Source organism: Pleurodeles waltl, chromosome 3_1 (genome assembly GCF_031143425.1).
Source record: "Pleurodeles waltl isolate 20211129_DDA chromosome 3_1, aPleWal1.hap1.20221129, whole genome shotgun sequence".
In the NCBI taxonomy this organism is placed as follows: domain Eukaryota; kingdom Metazoa; phylum Chordata; class Amphibia; order Caudata; family Salamandridae; genus Pleurodeles; species Pleurodeles waltl.
In genome coordinates this window covers 990,846,575-990,867,052 of record NC_090440.1, presented here as the reverse complement: position 1 = coordinate 990,867,052, position 20,478 = coordinate 990,846,575, and the positions used below count along the sequence as shown (strand labels likewise).

At 47.9% G+C, this 20,478-nt stretch overlaps 1 protein-coding gene across 1 annotated transcript in view; it reads left to right on the top strand.

The window, feature by feature from the left end:
• The first annotated feature begins 6,073 nt into the window (after positions 1 to 6,073).
• Positions 6,074 to 20,478, top strand: part of E2F2 (E2F transcription factor 2) — a 29,412-nt gene continuing 15,007 nt past the window's right edge. The window contains exons 1-5 of the mRNA XM_069224121.1: positions 6,074 to 7,034; positions 16,117 to 16,225; positions 17,294 to 17,513; positions 18,454 to 18,612; positions 19,801 to 19,915. Of these exons, the coding sequence (XP_069080222.1) occupies positions 6,792 to 7,034; positions 16,117 to 16,225; positions 17,294 to 17,513; positions 18,454 to 18,612; positions 19,801 to 19,915 (846 nt within the window). The 5' untranslated portion in view covers positions 6,074 to 6,791. The remainder of the gene's footprint in view (positions 7,035 to 16,116; positions 16,226 to 17,293; positions 17,514 to 18,453; positions 18,613 to 19,800; positions 19,916 to 20,478) is intronic.

Here is a 20,478-nt window from a genome sequence, read left to right as displayed (position 1 = left end):
TCAGTTGCTTAGACTGCTCCACCATAAATGATCCTTCAGCAAGTTCATCTACTGAAACCTTATTAACAACTTTTACTTCCTCTTGATAGTCAAGTGTGATTGTCTTCTCTGCACTTAGCCAGGGTCATCACTACCCCCAGCTGAGCTGAACCAAGGACCTCAATAAACTATCCAATCAGTAGTAGCCATGAGCGGTGTCTACAAATGGCAGGGGCTTAATCAACACGAGCTTATGACCCACACTTACTGGCAATTCCACATTAATTAGAAATAATTACAACCCCAACCCCTATCATGAACCTGGTACTGCAGGTTACTCACACATGGAAGCGAAGGGTAGACAAACACAGATCCTCTCAGTATAGAGCATGTGCAATCTGGACTTCTTAGGGAACCACAGACTTGTTATTGCTCGATCTTGTGCCACTGAATGACACTTGTCCTTATAAGAACGTAAAAACCTACCACGGGGTTCATATAACAAATTAGCAAGGAGGAGTCTTATTCGTTATCAGAATTAACCGGACAGACCACTCCACCAACTAAGAACGGCCATGCATCACCACCTGCAGAATGGCGAAAGATCTATCAACCTGTTAATACTTTCCGTGTCTGGGTCGGGTGAAGTTTCTCGTGTTGAATCCAACGCAGTGGCCTGACTCGGGTTGTGTCATTCCCAGGCGCAGCAGCGCTAATCCCACACGGACTGCCATGTTGGAAGAGGAGAGGAGTGTCTCAGCATGCCAGGCAGGTGGGGCCCCGGCATCTCTTCGGGATCGGGGAGCATGCAGTGCAGGTCCGGATGCACTGTTAGGTGCAGCTACAAAGTAAAAAGCATCCTGATGGTTTGTGGATGGCAGCGGATGACGGAGGGTCTGGAGCACTCCTAGAGTGCGATCGCCATCTTGACACTCCAAGCCATGACCCCCCATGTTGCAAGATTTTAAGGATTTCGTGAAGTTTTTTTACAGATACAAAAGGTACCTCTCGATGATGTTTTGTTTGTTTGTGGTAACACCCTCTTTGACTTTGATGTAGTGCTAGAGGAGCTGATTTATATTTAGGTGGACGGCCCATGGGTCCACCATGGGGACAGAGTAAATCACTCTGTCCCCATGGTGGATAGCAGCTGGTCATTTATAAAGGCATTATAAAGACATTTGCAGGAACTGCTGTCACAGAAGTTCCTATCTGTACATTTTACTGTTTGGTACAGGGCTGTGTCAGAAGGATGAAGCCCAGTAGCAAACAGTATTCTTTTTTAAATTTGAAAACAAAAATCCTGAAACAGGATTTTCTTGTTGAAAAGAAAAAAAGTAATGATCCCCTTGCCATGGGAGGCTTTTCTAATGGCAGTGGGGGCATTTGAATGGTTTTACTGTTTCTTACAGCAAGGTTTTACCTGGTGATGTGAAACAGTAAAAACATGACTACATTTCGACCCATCTAAACTGGGTGGGCGACATGTAGCCTTACTCCCCAGCGGTGTTGGAGAAGGTTGGGCATAGCGGAGACAGAGTAGTCTCCACCGTGGCAAACTTTAAGGTCCGCCCACAATTTAATTTGGCGGTGAACCCCTATATTGGGGGGCAGGGAACTCTGTTGCCATTGCAACTGAGTAACCTCTCCACCAATATATAAATCAGGTGCAAAGTTTCTTAGTTTTTCCATTCCACTGTGCAATCCATTAGAATACATTGTGTAAAATTGATCATCTTCTTCTATTTCATTGACCGCCACACAGGGTCAGGCAGAGGTGGATTAAAAATAATCTTCAATAACTGTTCGTTTTTTTCCATCCTAGTGTGTGCACATTCTTGTTAGTTACATACATTGTCATTTCTGCTCATATTCCTTTAAAACTGGCTGGTGCACAGAAGTACCCCACAAAGTTAACGAGTCTACTACCATTAAATGACACAGCTCTGATGTTTCGTTTATGTATATTGTGTAGTAATGGGGGTGGACAGTATGATGGCCTAAAGGGAGCCGGAGTCTGCCATCACAATGTGCACTTTGAGGCTTTGTCTAATTTGGTACCATCCGTTTCTCCACTTCATTTATCACTAATACCAAGATACTTGTTTGCAACTCTTGTTTATCCTTTGGTTAGACACCGTGGGTTTCTCTTCAGACCACTTTTGAGATAATAGGACATGTGTTTCCCTTGCAAACCTAGCAAAAGGTGCTGACTTGCTGCACAGGTCAGTTTTTATTAATTGTAGGGCAACCACTCAATGATGCTAAATAGTCCACTGCAGTAACAACTGGATTTTGTTCCTTTCTTTTTGTTGTTCCATGTATCATTTCTTATTTGTTTGCTTACAGCAAAGACTTCCGTATTTCTCCTCTCATCTTCTCTAACCTTTCACACCCAAGACGCTGGTTGTTTAATAGCTTAAGCTGACTTTATAACTTCATGTAGGTCAGGGTTTCCCATGACCCACAATCTTTCTTGTATGTTTTTATTGCACATGTTGACCATTAATTGGTCCAGCAACATCCCATTGGATGCTGTTCCAAAATCACAGATTGTTGAAAGACCTCTCGGTGCTTTCAGAAATCATTCAAGGATTCTCCTTCTTTTTGTCTTCATATGTAAAAATTATATCTTTCAAGTGTGATACTGAGAGTGTATTTAAAATTGTTCTGCAAAAGAACAAGAGCTTCCTCATAAACATCATACTCCTCTTCTGCATCAGGTTGCTCTGTCTTTCAGGAGATTTCTATTTCTTGCCCCTCTGATCCTAAACAATGGAGTAGGAATCCCTTCTGTTGCTCTACGGGCATTCTTGTAGCATCTATAGCAATCAAATAGTTTAAAAACTCCTCCTTCCAATTTGTTCATGGAATGGGGGAGAGGGGTTCCCTTTTTTAATGGAATTCCTGTGGTGGATCAAAGTGCACATTGGCAGTAATTGGCAGCTCCCAATGGGACTACTAAGAAACTGTCAGAAGCCCATTACCTCATAAGGTGAGGAAAGGATTGGAAGAGCCGAGCGGCAGAATCGGAGAAGAGCAATCTGACTTCGCTTCAGCTCCCAATGTAGGAGGGGAGGCATCACAGGCTGCTACTCAACAAAGAGACTGAGTTGTGCATCTCCCCTTGGCCACGACCCCCAGAGATGACACCCAGATTTTTCAAGCAAGCTCGGCGGACCTTACCCCAGGCAGGGAGAGACCCAGAGAAAGGAAGGCCAGACTGAAACGAGCACAGAAGTCCACTGCATTAAAGATTCTGTCCAGACACTAGTGTGTCATCGTCCTGCACCTTTGATGCACACTGTGCCACACCCACAGTAACCATGAGTGACGACTGCTCGGCCCCAAGGTGCAAACACTGCAACATCCAGAGACAGTAAGGTTGAAGCAAGGCTCCCCACTGTCCAGGGAATTGGGCCTCCAAATAGATCCCTTAGGTGGGAATGTACAAGATGTGGCTTGATGCCACCAGACCAAGGAAAAGAAAAGTGGATCAGCGCCTACCCTGATTGTCACAAATCCTGAGTCATGTATCCCAAGGCCTACTGGAGTGACCACAAAGACAGCTGACCCCTAAGAGGCCTTATTGGCGGGTTCCAGATGTCGGTGCACCCTGAGCACCCAGAATAGAGCAAAGAGACTTAAGCATATAGAAGTCCCTTCTGCATAGTCGAGAACGTGTGTGCAGAGCACCAAGAAGAATAAAAAGGAAAGGAGTGTGCCCAGTTGGTTCACACTAGAAAACCTAAATATCAAGCAAGCCCAGATAGAAAGAAGATCAAGAGTGACCAGGCCTGAGAGGCACACTTGAAAAGACTTGTGTGACTGACTGAGTGCATCTACCCACACAAGCAAGCCACTGATGTGAAGCAGCAACGACCTGGTGGCAGCCCAGCTGGAGAACCAATAGTAAGGTGCTTGCACGTGTGAACTGAGCCTTTGCTCCAAGCTTCCTAGAGGAAATACCCAGTCACAGTCACCGGCTGTATGGCAAACCATGGCATGCACACCAAGTGAAACAGGTGCCTTGCACATCCACAAGACTTAGAGCAGAGCAACTCACAAGGCTATGAAGGCCACCTGGTCACCATCACTCCAACTGTCAATGAACCAAGGACAAATCCCCGTAACCATGGAGGCAAGTTGTTGACACCTGTAGTACAGGTTAACTCTACTGGCATCTACTACTCCATCATACCAGTCTCTGTCAAGTGCATCATTGCTACTATCTGTGGAGCATCTTGCAAAAAATTTGGAATCTGATGCCACTGCTATACGTTAAGTCAAGAAGCGCTCCTGACACTTTGCAACACCAATCAGTGGGTGACTATCTGCTCACTCCAGCTACATCCTAGCACTGTCATCTGTAGCATGCCTTGTCTATGACACATCTACCTCTATGGTTGAATGAGTGACTAGGCAGTGGCTCCTCAATAGTCTTGTAGCAGCCTGGGCACGTCACACATGCAGCCCCAGTGCAGACAGCATGCAGTCCCACAGTGACCAATCCAAGGTGCCTCCTCAAGCAGTAGATGGACTTGACTCTGCTCTCCCAACAGATTCCCGGAAGTAGTGGGGCCTCAGGGCAGTACCTCAGAAGATCGTGGATAACCTTTCCAGGCTCAACAAGACTGTCTTCAGTGAGTCAAGCGCCACCACCAAAGCAATACACTCCAACAACGCTCCTGAGTCACCTGCTTTGAACATTTGACACTAACCACAAACTATCCTGAGCATCAACAGAGTGGGACAATTCAAACTTTATGGACATAACTCCAGCCAGTATACTACCAGAAGGTCTCAGACTTCTCTGCATCAGTGTTTATGTCATGGCTCAGACCAGATTAAAATATGAACGTGAGTAGAGATGTCCTGTTGCAGCCAGCTTCACCAGTTCATGAGCCACTGCTGTCCTGCTGATTGACTCTAGAAACTGACATACTCCATGGTATCTGGTTTGTGTTGTTTTGGGAGGATTGTATTGTCCTCGTGGATATGTAACAATGCAGATCCTCCCTGGGGGCTGTACTTCCACCGACCCCACAGCCATCCATTACAGACGTCTCCCATCAGGTGACCCTACTAATAAAAGAGGCCGGGTGCACACGATCGGGCTATTTATTCACCCGCACATCCGGTGTCTATGTGGTTGATTAATTTACCAAGATGGCCTAGGGACCACGACTTTACACTGCATACCCTCTCTTGGCCTTCTTCTGTTAGGCTTGGTAGTTGATGAAGGATTATGGGTAAACTATGCTTAATAGCACACAGCAGGCAGGCAGGCTTGAATACTATTTACTCCTACGTGCTGGTCTTTTTCCCCTTATAAGGTGGCATCCACCTCTTAAGTAAAGAGTGTGGCAAGGGTGACCAGGGTTTAGGATAATGAAGATTACCGGCAAGTAGCTCGCACATAACACGCGTCTTAGGCTCCACATCACAGACCCAGGAAGGCAAACTTGGAAGAGACTCAGGAGCGAAATACGAAATAGAGTAGATTGGCACAAAATCAAAGAGTCTGTAGTATGAAACGGGCAGAAGATAGAGCCTTTAAATGTCGATCTCACCTTAAATAAACGTCTTTTTTAACGCAGAGTGTGTTGCATGTTGCTTCGCTTTTTTTCACTCATCCCTTTCCTTAACCAACCTAGACACTTTTATATTACATTAATATTTTCCTTTAACAGAATTTTGTGAAATCTATTTGGCATTCATGCCCATTTCTTGAATTACATACATTTCAAGGGCTAGTCAAAATAAACATCGCGGAGATTGTTAACCAATCAGGCAATTCTTTAAAATTTAGCGACATATGGACTGCCTAAAAAATATAACAACAGTCCACTTTATAAAACGGACTAGCCTCCGCCGGCCCTTTAATTCGCCCACCCTCTTTCACTGATTCCCTGTACATCAATTTAGAACCGTCCCCCACTTCTCTTCGTTTGTCTGTCTTTATGCAGCAACGCCCCCTCCCCTCCCACTAACCCATCCCATTTAATGAGCACTGTGCCTTTAAGAGCATACGAACCATCTGTAGCTGTTTTGTTTCCCTTCTCCTGTGGGCGGGGCCTCCCCACTTTTCCCTTTAGGCTTCACAGCCAATCAGCGGCCGCCCATTTCCGCGGGAGATCCGAATTTCGCGGCACGCAAGTTTGGCGCTAAAAAAAAGAACAAGAAGGAGGAAGAGGCGAAATCGAGCGGCCCGAGCCCGGGCCAGAATCCACGTCCATCCGGGACAGAGCGAATCGTCAACCGTCACCTACGTGTTCATCCGCCCCGACGGGACCCCCCCAGCTCCGGAAAAATCCGTCTTACCCAGCCACGAAAATCAGGGGGGCGGCTAGGGCAGTGCTAGGGGGGGTCCCGGCCGGGGCAGTAGAGGACCGTGGCACAGAGCTTCAGAGCCTACCTTGAGGGTCATCCGTAGGGGGTGGAGGAGTCCTGCAAAAGTAGGAAAGGTTAACGTTAGAGTAGGGGGGGGGGCTGCGGTAGGATTGGGGTGCTGCTTGGTGCGTCTGGGCCGCTAGCTCCTAGTATTGTGTACGTAGTGCACTATCTGGTAGACGAGCTACTACTTGCTGCCTAATAGGGAGTGCTGCTTGTTGGTTTTGGGGTGTTGCATGGTAAAGTGGTAGCAGCTGTATAGTAAATAGACCGGTGGGTGGTGGTGTTTTAGTGGTGGTGTGTCCTGCCTGGGAGTAGGGCGCTGGTTAGTGGGGTGACCGTGTAGCAAGAGTATTACTCAGTTGCAGGGGTGCAGTCTCGGAAGGCTTTTGTTCTGATCTTTTAACCCCCCCACCGCCATGTTGAAGGTACCCCGGGGGGTGTCCCCCGCTCCGGGGCGGGTGCTCGTCTCCGCCCAGCCCCAGAAGATACTGTCCTTCGTGGGCCCTGATCTCTCCAGCCCGCAGCTGAGGGCCGGTACCTACTACACCCAGATCTACCCACAGCCGCCCGCGGGGCCCCCCCTGGGGGGCTGCCTCTACACCACCCCCAACGGACCCGAGCTGAAGCCGCTGAGACCCGCCTCTGTGGGGAGGCTGCCGGTAAGAATCCCTGGTTGTACGGTCGTGATTGAATTGTGGGGAGGGTTTTGGGCCTGGGGTGGGCTTGTGGGGTACATAGTGGTGCGCGACACTTGGGGTTGTGGTGCGCTTCTGTAAATTTTTCATGCCGGGCTGCTGCTTATTATGCAGATGGAGGGCCACGAACGGTGGGTAGTGTGGCATAATCGGGTTTTGAAGTGGTGCATACGAAGAAGTGACAGCTGCGCATACAGGGGGAGTGATGTGTGGTGCACATGTGTGACGCCCATTCGCACCCCCTGAAGCCAGTTCGTCCCCTAGAATGACTCGTCTGCTCCGTGTGTGTGGTGGGGGGGAGGAGGTCGCCTCACTGTTGCATGGGTGCATGAATCCTCGGAGAGGAGTTGGGGGGGGGGGGGGGGTTTGTACAGTACTGAACCTGTGAATAAAGCCTGGGCAGAAGATGCCCTTGAAGGGAAGACGTCAGTCCTCCGGGATATGATTGCATGGGCAGAGCTAAAGGGTGCCAGGTGGTCTAATTGATGTGCATCTACTTAGTGGGGAAGGGGGGGTGGGGACAGTGACAAACGGGTAATGTGACTGGTGATGAACGTGCACAGCTGGTGTAAAGGGCCCACATGTCATTGGTTATACACAGAAAGTTATACTGAGCAGCTGAATGGACCCTTGGGTAGTGGAGTGGTTGCATTTGTTTTAGGGTGCCCTTGTCTGCCACAGCGGGGGGGGTGTACTATTCTGCTGTAGGCAGAAAGTTGTACTGAGCAGGTGAAGGGGCCCTTTGGTGGCGGTGTGTCAGTACGTCTTGTTTTAGGGTGCTATGGCCTGACAGAGCGTGTGATGATGTTCTGGTCTAGGCTGCGAGGGGCGTCCTTGGTGATGCAGTCAGTTTTGCAGGTGAGATGACTGACAGTTCTTGACATTACATATCCTGTCTGAGGTGACGTTTTCCTCTCCCATAACTGTTGTGATGGTTTACCAATCGCGTTTGCGTCGGTTGTTGTGGGAGAGGACGGATGCTTTGTGTGCAGTGGCTGCTGAAGCCTGACTCGGGCCATCTTGAATCTGGGAAGTCCCTTCTTCTATGACCTCTGCTTGATGTTAACTGATGCGTTTGTTTTGCAGTCAGCTGTAGGGTGTGTCTCGTCGGCATTCTGCACGCTACCGGCCCCACCCATACCCTGGACTCGGTGGTTACGGGGGGTGTTCCGCGTCGGACTGCTGCTCCAATTGTTGCTGCATTCGCTGTCAGTGGGGGTTGCAGAAGATTGTAGTGGGTGGTCTCATACGATGGGAATCAGAACTCCTGGTGCCGGACTAGGGTTGTTGGGGGGTTCACGGATATCGACGGGCATTTTCAGGATAGTCTGCCGACTGACGGGTGTGCTTTGTACTTGCGGTAGAGCTGTAACCACCAGGAAGCGGTTTGCAGTCTGGGTGTGTTGATAGTTTCGCTTGTTAGTGTGACATGGTGTGGATACACACGGAGTACCCCGGATTGATTTGACCGTCCTACTGGCTCGTCAGACTGTTGGACAAGGCCGTAGAACGGGCGGAGTTAGCCATTGCAGGCTGACAACCTCGGTAGAGCTGGAGCGTTGCATGATGGCCTGTTGCAGATATGTACTGTGGGAGGCGCGAGTGTGCAGCTGGGAGTGAGTGATGCAAGGGTGAACCTGTAGAGGGCTTGACTGCTGGCGGCCGGTCCTGCAGTTGTGAACCAAAATCACGTTGGGAGGAAGGTTTAGCGTGTTGTCAGGCGACGACTGGAAGGCTAACACATGTACTTGCCCGGCTAGTGTAGGGTTTCTATCACTGAAAAACAAAGAGCATGTGGAAGCACTTTAAAGTTGTTGATTGACTTGCTTGTGGCTGCAAAGTCGGGATGCTGGCCGTGGGAGCAGTTTGGTAAACATTGTTGTAGACTTTCCGGGGGTGTTTGCATTTGTACAGTTATTATTGGCAGTGGTGGACTTGGGGGTTGGTTCATCGGAAAGAAACACCCACCTGAAGCAGAGCAGTGCGCAGCCTAGCAGTGCGAACACGTCATGCCCCTAATGGTCAAACAGATCCATAGCAGACTAGTCTAGAGGGCTCGCATCCAATGTATTCAGTCCCATCTTCTTACACATTATCCAATATGACTCTCCAGTAAACAGCATGAAACCCAATAAAGCACAACAGAGCACGCTGGATTCTGATAGTGCTTCATGGCCATACACACGTTGTAAATACACTACATAACCTCCATATTATCGATATTATAAAGTGGGCCTGCTTGGGGTGGATGCACGTAGGACATCCTGCTAGTACACACTTATCACAGGGTTTAATTGAAATGAGCATGTAGCAGGTGGTGGCAGAGGGTTTTAGGGGACGGTGCCGCTGGGGAAGAGTAGGTGAGGATGCTGCAGTCTGTAGGGTTTGTGTGATCACCATTATAGGCTGGATGGTTGCAGGCTGGAAGTGGGGTGCGGGTGTGGCAGATTTTGGCGACAGTTGTGAGTTCCTCGCTCTGTCGGTTTGGGTGGGATCAACGTAGTTGGTAAAAACGGTAATGAGGTCATTTGGTTAGTGCGTGCTATAAATTGCTTCTTATGCAGGACTGCTTAAAGTATGCGGTAGGGATTGGCTTTTGTGGCAAGATGGCAGGAAATGCCGCTTAATGCGGCACATTTTGTGATGGTATTGCCCTGTGTGGTTTTCACGCCTTTCAGTAGCTTGGAGTCTCAAGCGTCAGTTATTTGCAGACGCTTTTATTCAGAGGCCTAGCCGACGGCTTTTAACATTGCATCCCCTTGTGACAGCTTCCGGGGTATTGCTGTTCCCTTTTAGCCACAGAAGTGACGGACATGAATCGAGGCGTCTTGATACGTTTTGTGTTAAATACATATCTGCTTATTAAAGTGGAAAGCAAACACAAGTGTAAATCTGCTTGCCTCATGGCCAGCGTCATTACTTCACCAAATGTTGCGCTAGGTTATTGGGGTGGGGGGTGAACTGCCCCTGCTTGGCTCACCACAGACCCCGCAGGGGGAGACAGCTGACACCTGTTCACACCTCTTGGTTCTGTGTTTTCTTTTTTTTTTCTTTTTCTTCGTTTGTGTGGGGAATATGCCACTGGTAAGGTTTCGAGGGCCTCAGAGCTATACTGACATTTCTTCGGTGAGACTGGGAATAAGTAGTCGGGTGGCAATAGGGAGTTTTCTGCGAATTGAATGCAGTTGACCAAAAATTAGCCGGCGCAGCTGCTCCGGAGCTAAAGTGCAGAAGCTGGGTTCGAAGTGCATCTAGTTCAACTGATAAGTTATCGTATGATTGTACTGTAAACATATTGTCTCCCGAGTCCAGTAAATGAAGGTGGTGCATCAGCTTTCTTCCCGTTAGTCCTGCCCCTCGGCTCTTACCTTTGTTCACATTGATCCATCAAACCAGGCTAAAAGGCAGCAATGCTGTACAGAATACAAGGAACTGCGGCCAACACTTGTGGCTGGGGTAGCTAGTTTCTAGGAACTTTTTATTTTTTATTTTGCCTGTGCAGCTCTTTCCTAAACTGGTCATCTATGTAGGTAGCTTCCAACATGCATTACATAGGTGCTGCGCATGGTCTTGGAAACCATACCATTCTCAATCAGTTGTGCGCACATGCAGGTTGAAACTGGTCTCCCTTCAGGTAGTTCACTAGTCTAGAACTGGAGGCCTTGCCATGTGCTACAGCTTGGAAAACTCTTCCGGTCCCCAGATTGCATCCACTTATGAATATTCAGATCCGCCGGGGGCTGATGTTCTGTACGACTGCTCTGAGGAAATACCTTTTTGGAAAGGGGTAGGAGAGTCACTGTAAACGGTGAGAACGACTTGAATAATAAAATCCTTACGAGTATCAACTACCCCGAAGCTAAATCCGACGTGAGTAATATAGCCCCCCCCTCCCACACACGCACACTTAAACGCTGCACAAAGTAAAGTTATTCCGTAGATCCAGAGGTCTTCCAAGGCCCGAGCAACCCAACTGAAAGGAGCGGACTCTCGCCCCACTACGCAACTTTCTTTAAAGATCACCTTTAAAGCACGTTGCCTTCACTCTACACTCCAGCTACTGGCGAAATAAAACTCCGCACATAACTACTTAATATTTTAGGGGCGTTCTGCCCACAGACAGTTGCTTGGACGGACCTCCGTGGGCAGAGCCATGGCAACACGCGCTCATATGGAAAATGCGGCTAAGGAGCCAGGTTATTGGTGCAGTTGTGCCATCAACCAAATCTTAACCTTGTGGATCGCATACGTTGTACCGAGCATGGGCTGCAGTTCAAGTAACAGGAATACAGTCTTCGTGTCGGACTTAACGCGCCAAGGTCAGCACAAAGAAGCGGCGCGGGCCTAACACTGGGTTAGCTACAGGTGCGATGTAGAAAGAGGCCCTGCGAACGACATGGATGACGTGTCGCAGGTAACGCGCTTCCCGGAAGTGACGCGTTCACTAGTGTTGCCCAGCGGCCTGCAGCCTTCCCACAGCAGGTAAATGATCGGTGCAAGCTTCCATGACACAGTAGTTGCATCCCTGGAAGCGACCATGCGAGCCTCCTGACGCAGCAGACCTGCCCCCTTCAGAGCCCCTTCCCCGGCTGCTGCTCGCACTAGACCCTGCTTTGTTCCACTTGTGAAGCTTCCCAGTCCCTGGGACGGGGTGGCAGCTGTCGTGTGGCGGGGCCTGTCCCAGCGGGTGGGGGCGCGAGATGCCGCGCGCCATTGGCCGGGCAGGTGGCAGGCAATGACGAGGTCTCCCATGGGCTTTTGTCTTTTCCCGCGGTTTTCAGACACTGGGCTTCCTTTGTGTGCATGTACGCGGGTGCCTTAACTAGCACTCCTCCCTACCCCCCACGGCCTGGTCTTTAAAATGTTAATGTGTGCCACCGCCCAAGTGAAGCGCTAAAGACACGGGAAAACTTGGAAGCACTTGTGCTCATTGAAGCCATCGCTGGTGTTCTGAGTGGTAAACAAATAGAAGATTGCTTTATATGCGGGCGTTGTTCAGCACTTACCATGCACTTTTGGTGCATGAGCCTTTGACCTTGATGTCTGGCCACAGGGAGATAAGACCACTTTCAAAAGCATTCATCTTCTCACAGGTGTAGCAGTGACACTTCTAGTTATATCTTTGGGCAAGTTTCCTAAGCGTGTGTGTAGGCCGAACTGGGGGAGTTCACACCCTCAGCCTTTTGAAAGTCCCCCACCCCCGGGACGCCATACTGGGAAACAAGTGCACAATGGGGAAGTGCTTTAAATGGAAAGATCGAAGCGCAGGTACTCAACTTAATTACTACCTGTTTGCTCTTGAGAATTGTCCGTGATTTCCCATTAAATGTGTTGCTGCAGTACCGATAAGAGCAGGTACTCTGTACTGCGAGTAACATGTTTGCGGTGTGTCTGACTGGTCCATGGTGGTGACCCTGTATACCTGGGTGAGCGCGCGCTCATGTCTCGGGTCTGTGCCAGTTGTTCAGCAGTGTCTGAGCGACGTCTCGTGGCAGGTGCTCCAGGTGAGGCAATGATAGGGAAACCTCAATCATTCTGTTCTCGTGGGTGTGGCGGCCGCAGAGGACGCGGGCGGGGCAGGTGCGTGTGAACACAACCCCAGGTGCTACCTTAGGGCGATTAACACTCCGTTTGCGGGGCTGCGCGTCCCAGTAATGTGCAGGGTGAAGGGGGTGGGGGAGTGTACTCAAGTGGTTACCTTACAACTTTAATTTCTCACACTGCCCTCAAAACGCATGAATTCATAACAGCACAACTCGTAAGCAGGGATCATATTACCTTACAATTGTGTGAAGTTGTCATCACATATCCTACCACCACATCAGTGCTCACCTAACTCGGTATTTTACTAGGTTATGCACTTTAAGTCTAAATAAAATTCAAAACTTCTTGGGAGTTTTTACTACTTGAAAGATCTATACCACTGCACGTTGCGCGGGGGTTAATCACATGCTGAGTGAGGCAAGCAGGCGGGTGGTATAATCACCTAATGGTGGTCCTGCTTCATGGCGGCGTCAGGCAAGGTTACTGCTCTGCCTTTCCCGAGTGATGGAAGCAGATGCAGACTTGCTTTGTTAATCTGGTAGCAGATCGTCTACTTTGCAAAGTGGCTTAATACCGCTCATCAGCTTGTGTTCCCGGGTTGGGGGTTGATAGTTCCACTGCACCTGTTGGTGTCTAAACCCACTATAGTGCAGACGATATGAGGGCGACGATTGCAGTGAGGATGGTGGCCTCCTAACCTACAAATGTAGTGCGTGAAAGGTTGCAGACTTGCGTGGTGCTTTGCACTGAGGCCTAAAGTATGCGATCACTAGTCATGGCTCTGCAAACACTGCATACTTTCCACCCCTGTCAATGGAACGTTTATACTGCTGCAGGAAGTACCTTCTGAGCTCCCTGTATGATGTATTAGTTTGCGATCTTCAACGAGCACTCTGAGCCCCGTGTGGTAGTGCTAGGATTTCTCGTTCCAGGGTTTTTAAGTAGCACAACAGCCACTATTTTCATCTACCTTCTGGTACTGGGGTGCACCAGCCCTCTGAAGAGTTTAACTGTAGTTGTCTGCATGCGTGTTTACACTATGCTGCCTTCTACTAAGAGCTTGAATTGCTTTTGTCTAGTTTTTCTTCTGTTTTGCTTCCACCTCTTTCGGAAGGGGTTTCCCATTACCTTATTGCTATGGAGTTCTCCATAAGGTGAGATGAAATAGAAACAATTTACCCAAACCATATGTGGGGCAAAGAGGAGCAGTTCCTTCAGAGTGTAGGGTCAGTAATTCCTTTTGGTTCGAGATCCAAGGAAGTTCGCCTCAGTGTTCACCTTGACTGCGTGGCATCATGCCTGATGTCTTGCTGGTCTAAACCATTTGAAGCCACCTTCCGTTCCTGCCCTTCTTTACTTCCTGCCGACACTGGGCGTCATCAACAAACGGTAGTGAATGACCAGAGCATCACCTGTTGGGCATGTTTAAGCCAGGAAGGGTCTAGGCCAGTCACTTGGGTATACAGCTCAAACCTTGTTACTGACTTTCAGGTCATGCAACTAACATCTACCACCTCATCCAAATCCAGGCACTGCCCTATTCTCCCATCAGCAAGCATCACACAACTGCTGCTCATCAGTAGGAAAAACTGCAGCGCACGCTCTTGACATTGTTACAAAATATAGATGAGCTCTGCTGTAAACATGCCACACACATCCACAATGTACTCATTCCTGACAGCATCCAAAACAGTCCCCCACCCACCCACCCCCCCCCCCCACACACACACACACACACACACAAGTACTCTTGACCTTAGCTACCCAGCAACACCTAGGTCACCCTGGCTTGTCACATGCCACTTCTTAGTAGCCTACTCCTTCCACCTGATCTCCAGACTCCTGGACTTATCAAGACCCTCTGAGAAGAAATCTCACCCCTTGTCACGTCAGCCTCCCAACGCCACAAACCCACCCCATAGTCCATTGAAACAACCTCACAATTTCAAGAAATAGAATACCTCTGATATGCTGGACATTAAGAATAACCATAGAACCTACCCACATAAGCAGCGCTTGACCTCCTCAAATCTCTCATCCTCTTATTGCAAGACTGCTATTCAGAAGTCAGAATTGGTTCACTTGATGATCCGCGTATCCAGCCTGCATACAGCCCTTTGCATTCTGATCAAAACAGACATTCTGCTCGTTCATAGACCTCTCCAAGGATGCCCTCTAAGAATCAAGTAACCTCTCGAACTCCCTTTAACCTGCAACATATATCAAAGCAGCCTTGAACATCTTTTAATCAACTCTAGAAAAGTATGTAGAACTTGGAGCTGTGCCTGAACCACGATTTCCCTAAACCCACTGCACCTTAGAACACACGGAAACTCGCAGAACAAAGTGTGCCATATCCAGATAAAAAAAAAAATATCAAAACTCCCAGCTGAGGTCACCCACACTGAAGTGGTACGCTCTGCGCTTAGATGCTTCGTCACTGCAATTAACACCACATTCCACAAGACTATTGGTGACACAGCCAATGGAAGCAAGTACTTTTCAAATGGGGAAAACACTGCATTAGTCTTTTGCCTGACTTTCCAACTCAGTCAACAAATGCAGCACCATGAAGCACTTACTGCGAAAATCAACACAGTAAGACTCCTCACTGACTCCATGTAACAGACTTCCAGTCCACTTCCGAGTTAATACGGTCAGCCTCCTATAGTGTGCTGATCTCACCAACACTCCACTCTAACGCCCCTTGCTATGAAGGGGACTTTCATCCATCCTTGAACCTCTTTGAGATGACCACCTCAATGTTGTTTGTTCCTCCCTCAGCCACAATCTTCCTCTATGCCCTCAAGACACAGTAGAACTTAAGCAGCCCCCCCTCTTCTTTCTCCCTGGGTTGCCAAATCAGGGCTGCCTTGGCCAAGCTACAGGAGCATATAAATCAAAACCACTTAAAATACGACCAATAAGGCTTCAGGCATGCTATTCAAATAGTCATCAAATCTTAACAAGATACATGCCCCATGCCTGCCCATTCTTTTGACCTCTGCAACTTCTGATGTTTGGCCTCTGCACTGAAAAGTGAGGGCTGGCAGTACTGCCATGTTTCACATTATACTTCCCCTCCCCCCAACCACTTTCAGCTTGTATAGATAAGAACTTCAAGATCCTAAATACTTGACTCCTTGGTTCCACCCTATGATCTGATCAAACTCTGCATGGAACCCCTCAGAGCTATATTGAACTTGAAGATCTGACAGTAAGCCACTTTATCTCAAATCTCCACTCCTAATGACATTCAGTCACTCACAATGTGCCGCAAGCTAATCTAGACATTGTTGTCGATTTATCTATGTAAAGCTCAACTTGAGAAAGTTAAAGCTGAGTTGTTAGACTTGTTGAACTTTAGAAGTAGTATTATCTTATGGTATAAATTTATTGCAGTGCCTCATAAAATCACTTGTCTTGTTGTATATCCTCGCTGCATGAAGTTGATTTTGTCTCTAGTGTAACAGATTGCTTCTCTTCTCTCTTATCCCCGAAGGCCAAAAGAAAGTTGGACCTAGAGGGAACAGACCGCAGTGTGCCAGAGTTTCGCACTCCAAAGGGAAAAGGCCGGACCGGAATAGCGAGTAGACTGCCCAGCCCAAAAAGTGAGTATCTTGCAAGAAACATCTGGTGACATCTCTACCGTCTGCCTGTACCATGCTCCAGCACTTATTTGATTCTCATTGCTGAGTGGGTGATATTGTTGGAGAAAATACTTCTCCAGCTCCTGTGAAGACTGCCACCCTCTACACTGTGTGGGGGGTGTTTATTTTTTTTCTTGTGGATCTAAAACTGGCATGCTCGGCCACATTAATATTTCAGGAGCTAGAATGTTCCAAGGTGGTTCTTGGAGATATTTTTGTTCTTATTGCCTTGTATTTTTGCTTCTGGTTATGTTGGTTACATGCATCTTCACACTCCCGTGGTCCAGGATGCTGTTTGGGGGACCAATGGACTGAAGTTCATCCATGGTTTGTGCCGACTCCTTTGTTTGGTCCATGGAGATGTTGGTTATTTATATAGATGCTCACTTGCTGTGAGATTTTGACTCCTTGCATGTATGCTGTCATCCTAAACTGTTGACGTTTGGAGAAGCTCAGAAGCGGTCTCTAATTGTTTCGTCTTGTAGAATGGCCTGTGTGATCTGTAGTAAAGTCCGCCCTTTACAGCTCTTTGACTACAGTTTGTAGTTATTGCCACGCAGCAGGCCTCACGGTGGTTAGTATCTACAGTATAAGTTTATCTGTCCACGTGTAGAAACTTCTCTTCAGAGTTATAAGACCAGTGACTGAGAGATTGTCATGTCTAAAAGGGAACCAAAGAATAGAGAAACATTGTAGGACTCATCCAGTGAGGTGTCTTCCCAGGTGAACTATCTCAATGGTAATCTGAAGTGAGGAGGAGCTGGATATGGCCTTTTCGTGTTTAGCATGCAAATGCTTAAGCTTCTCTGCCAGCCTGCCAGGACTTCAAGGCGACGCACAGAGCTACCGAGTCGTTCAGAGGTGTGGGTGTGTAGAGGAAGAAAGCTTTATCCCCAAATGTCTGGTCAATTCCCTCTTGTTCTCTCGTTTTCTGTTCACTAGATCTTTTTCCGTATATATAAAAAAAATTGCAAGTTGTCCGTCTCCACAATGTGATTGTGTGACATTTTACGTCTTGTTTTGCCTCAGCCCCTAGATCCCCAGGAGAGAAGACTCGCTATGACACATCCTTGGGCCTCCTGACGAAGAAGTTCATCCAGCTTCTGAGCGAGTCCGAGGATGGGGTGCTGGACCTCAACCTGGCTGCTGAGATGCTAAGAGTGCAGAAGAGGCGCATCTACGACATCACCAACGTCTTGGAAGGCATTCAGCTCATCCGCAAGAAGTCCAAGAACAACATCCAGTGGATGTGAGTGTCTGACTGGTGCAGCTATGAACTGGTGGTCTTAGTTGAGCTGGTGTGAAAACTTACATCTGTGTTCTGTGGGGGCCATTGGATGTTATTCACTTTTAGACACTTCATGAATTCAAAATATAATTAAATTCTAAAACTGTGCATCATACTGGGAAGACTAAAACATGTATCTTAATAATTAAGGTGACTTATTGAAGGTATGTAAAAAGTGACACACTGGGAGTCAGCACTGTTGAAACTAACTTGATGAATTGAGCCCCCCATGTACAGTATAAGAAATAATTGTGACGTTTTGAGAAATAAATAGGAAGTGAGGATATAGTGTGGGGGGGGGGGGGGTTTAAGGAGCACGTTCTTGCTGCCTTAAGGCTGTTAAATGGTTGCAGCCTACAGAGAGTAACATTCCTTAGGTAGTGAAGCTCATAGTAGATTGCTTGCCTTATCCTAGAGCATGGAGTTGTAGTATTTGGGCGGGGGAGGGGGGGGGGGGGGGGGACGCGTCTCTGCCCGTTTACAAAGAGCAGCTATCTATCGGTATGATTAGAATTTGCAGTGCTGTAACTAAAAAGAATTGGAAACTAGGTTTCTGTCCCGTTTGCTATTGTGGACAGTGATGTGCCCCAGAATTTCTGCAGATGTAAAACATGCCAGTGTACTGCCTGGATAATCAGATCGCATTGTAATGGAAGAACTGTGTGCACAGTCGCTGTGCTTCTTTATCTGGGCATAAATGGTGGTAGCAGTGTACGGTGATTGTGGAAGATTGGCGAGCACGAGGGTGTGGCTGACCAGAAAAGCAATTCGGTCAAAGTGCTTTCCTCGCCAATGAGGCGCTTACTGGGTGCGTTCACGGGGAGGCAACAAGTAATACATAAAAGTGTACCTTGCGTTGGCCATGCATGGCTCACTAACCTCTAGTTCCTTACCTCCCCAGGGGCACGGGAATTTTCAGTGACCCGTCAGTGAGCAGACATCAGCAGTCCCTCAGGCAGGAGGTGGGCGAGCTGACCAAGCAGGAACAGGTCTTGGACGACCTGATTCAGAGCTGCACCCAGCAGCTGAAGCGCCTGACGGAGGACGAGGAGAATCAGAGATATCCTTTCCAATAAATGAATGGCTGGGGGTGTTTGGGGGCTGGGGGGAGAGGTGCATTAGTCGGAAGCTTCCAGCTGTATTGTTTGGGTGCATGTGTCGAAGCATCAAGGGTTTCTTGTTTCGTAGTGGCTGCATTACAAGGGTGCTCGCGCACACTCCCTCAAGTGTGCACTGGCTTCCAAAATTGCATATATATATTTTTTCTTTGATGGTATCTTGTGCCCTCACAGGCTTGAATCATTTAGTTTCTATACTCACTTTTCAAGCTTCTACCGTTAACATATCAGACTCCAGGTGCAGCAGAAGTTTAACGTAAACATGCTATCCGGCTGTATTTTTTGGGAGGGGACATTCCCATGTCAAATCTACAAACATGATATTTGAGGAACATTGTAACTACAAAAGATTGTCTTGTTTAAAGGAAGGAAAATCTCAATTTCTTAAAATTGATGCACCCTACAAGGGACTAGTGTTACACCCCTATGCCCCCTACAGTCACTGGAGTTCACTGTTTACATTTGGATCTAGAATTGTTTCTTGTACCTATCCTAAATAAACGGTTGTGTGAACTGTGGATAGGCTTTCATTTGTTTTGAGTGCAAATCCGTTCTGAAGAATCTGGAACAGCTCAATAAAACGGATTCCTTTTTTGGGCATTCATTTTTTTCCCCTATGTTGGGGGAGGAGAGTCAGTATGTTAATTGATGGAATTTGAGTGTTGATACAACTTTGTGCAATGCTCCCTTAGTTATGCCATACGCTGTGCAGAAGGGTGATCGTGGTGCTTTACATTATCCTGAGGCTTTTTTTTTCTTTTCTCCTCTATCTGGGAAGTATGCATGGTGGGGGCCATCCTTTACCAATGGTGCCCAAGCATCCTGAAAGTATTACTTAATTTGGATTCGTGAGTCCTACTTTAGCATTTGATAACTGAAATCTGCAGGTTCCTGTTTTTTCATTTTATACAACTCTATTCAGCTTGAATTTGGCGGTCCTGAAGGGGGTAGGGGTGAGGGGGGGGGCGGGGGAGGGTGCCCTCGTTATGACGGTGGTGTCCTCCCCACATGTTTGGCAGTCAGCTCCTCTAGATGCTAAACTCTCACCTGGACTGCAATTAACGGTTTTGGGTCAGCACTGTGGGTTTTTATTTTTTCCTCCTTTTGTGTTCCTTGACTCCCTCGTCCACGTTGGCTTTTGTCACCTACCAGGATATTCGCTCCATTGGCAACTTTTCGGAACAGACAGTCATTGCCATCAAAGCTCCACCTGAAACGCGACTAGAGGTGCCGGACCTAAATGAGGTGAGTCTGCTGTTTCACTTTTCCCCAAACCACTGTCCTTGCTTGACACACAGGAGGTTTGTGCATCTATGACCAGTTCTCTGAACTAGTTTGAGAGTTCTTTGGGATCCCTTGCTGCCAAGTGCCCACAGAAGTCTACTGTAACACAATAACCGACCAATAAGTTGAGAATGGCAGTGTGATCAATGTGTTGACCCCTTAACTTGGAAGTGCACTTGTCCTTGGGTCACTTTTCCATTTCTTATGCTACAAGTCAACACATGCTTTTTATAAGCAGGGTGAAGTGATTAATGCTTACGATTGTAGATGTCTGCATGAATAAGTGGGTTGGAGCCAGTTGATTGGTCATAGGGGGAATGATTGATTGCATCTGACTGTTGGCAAATGAGTTGGAGTCCCAGAGTGGGTTGTCTGATGGGTCGAGGGAAGAAATGAGTCATCTGGAGCGCAAGTGAATGGATGCATCATTGGGTGGGAGTGTACTTTGATGCTTGAGTGGATGGTTTCATCCGTGTAAATGCCAGCTGCTTCCCAGTGTGCTATTGCCATTCCTTTTGGGGTCC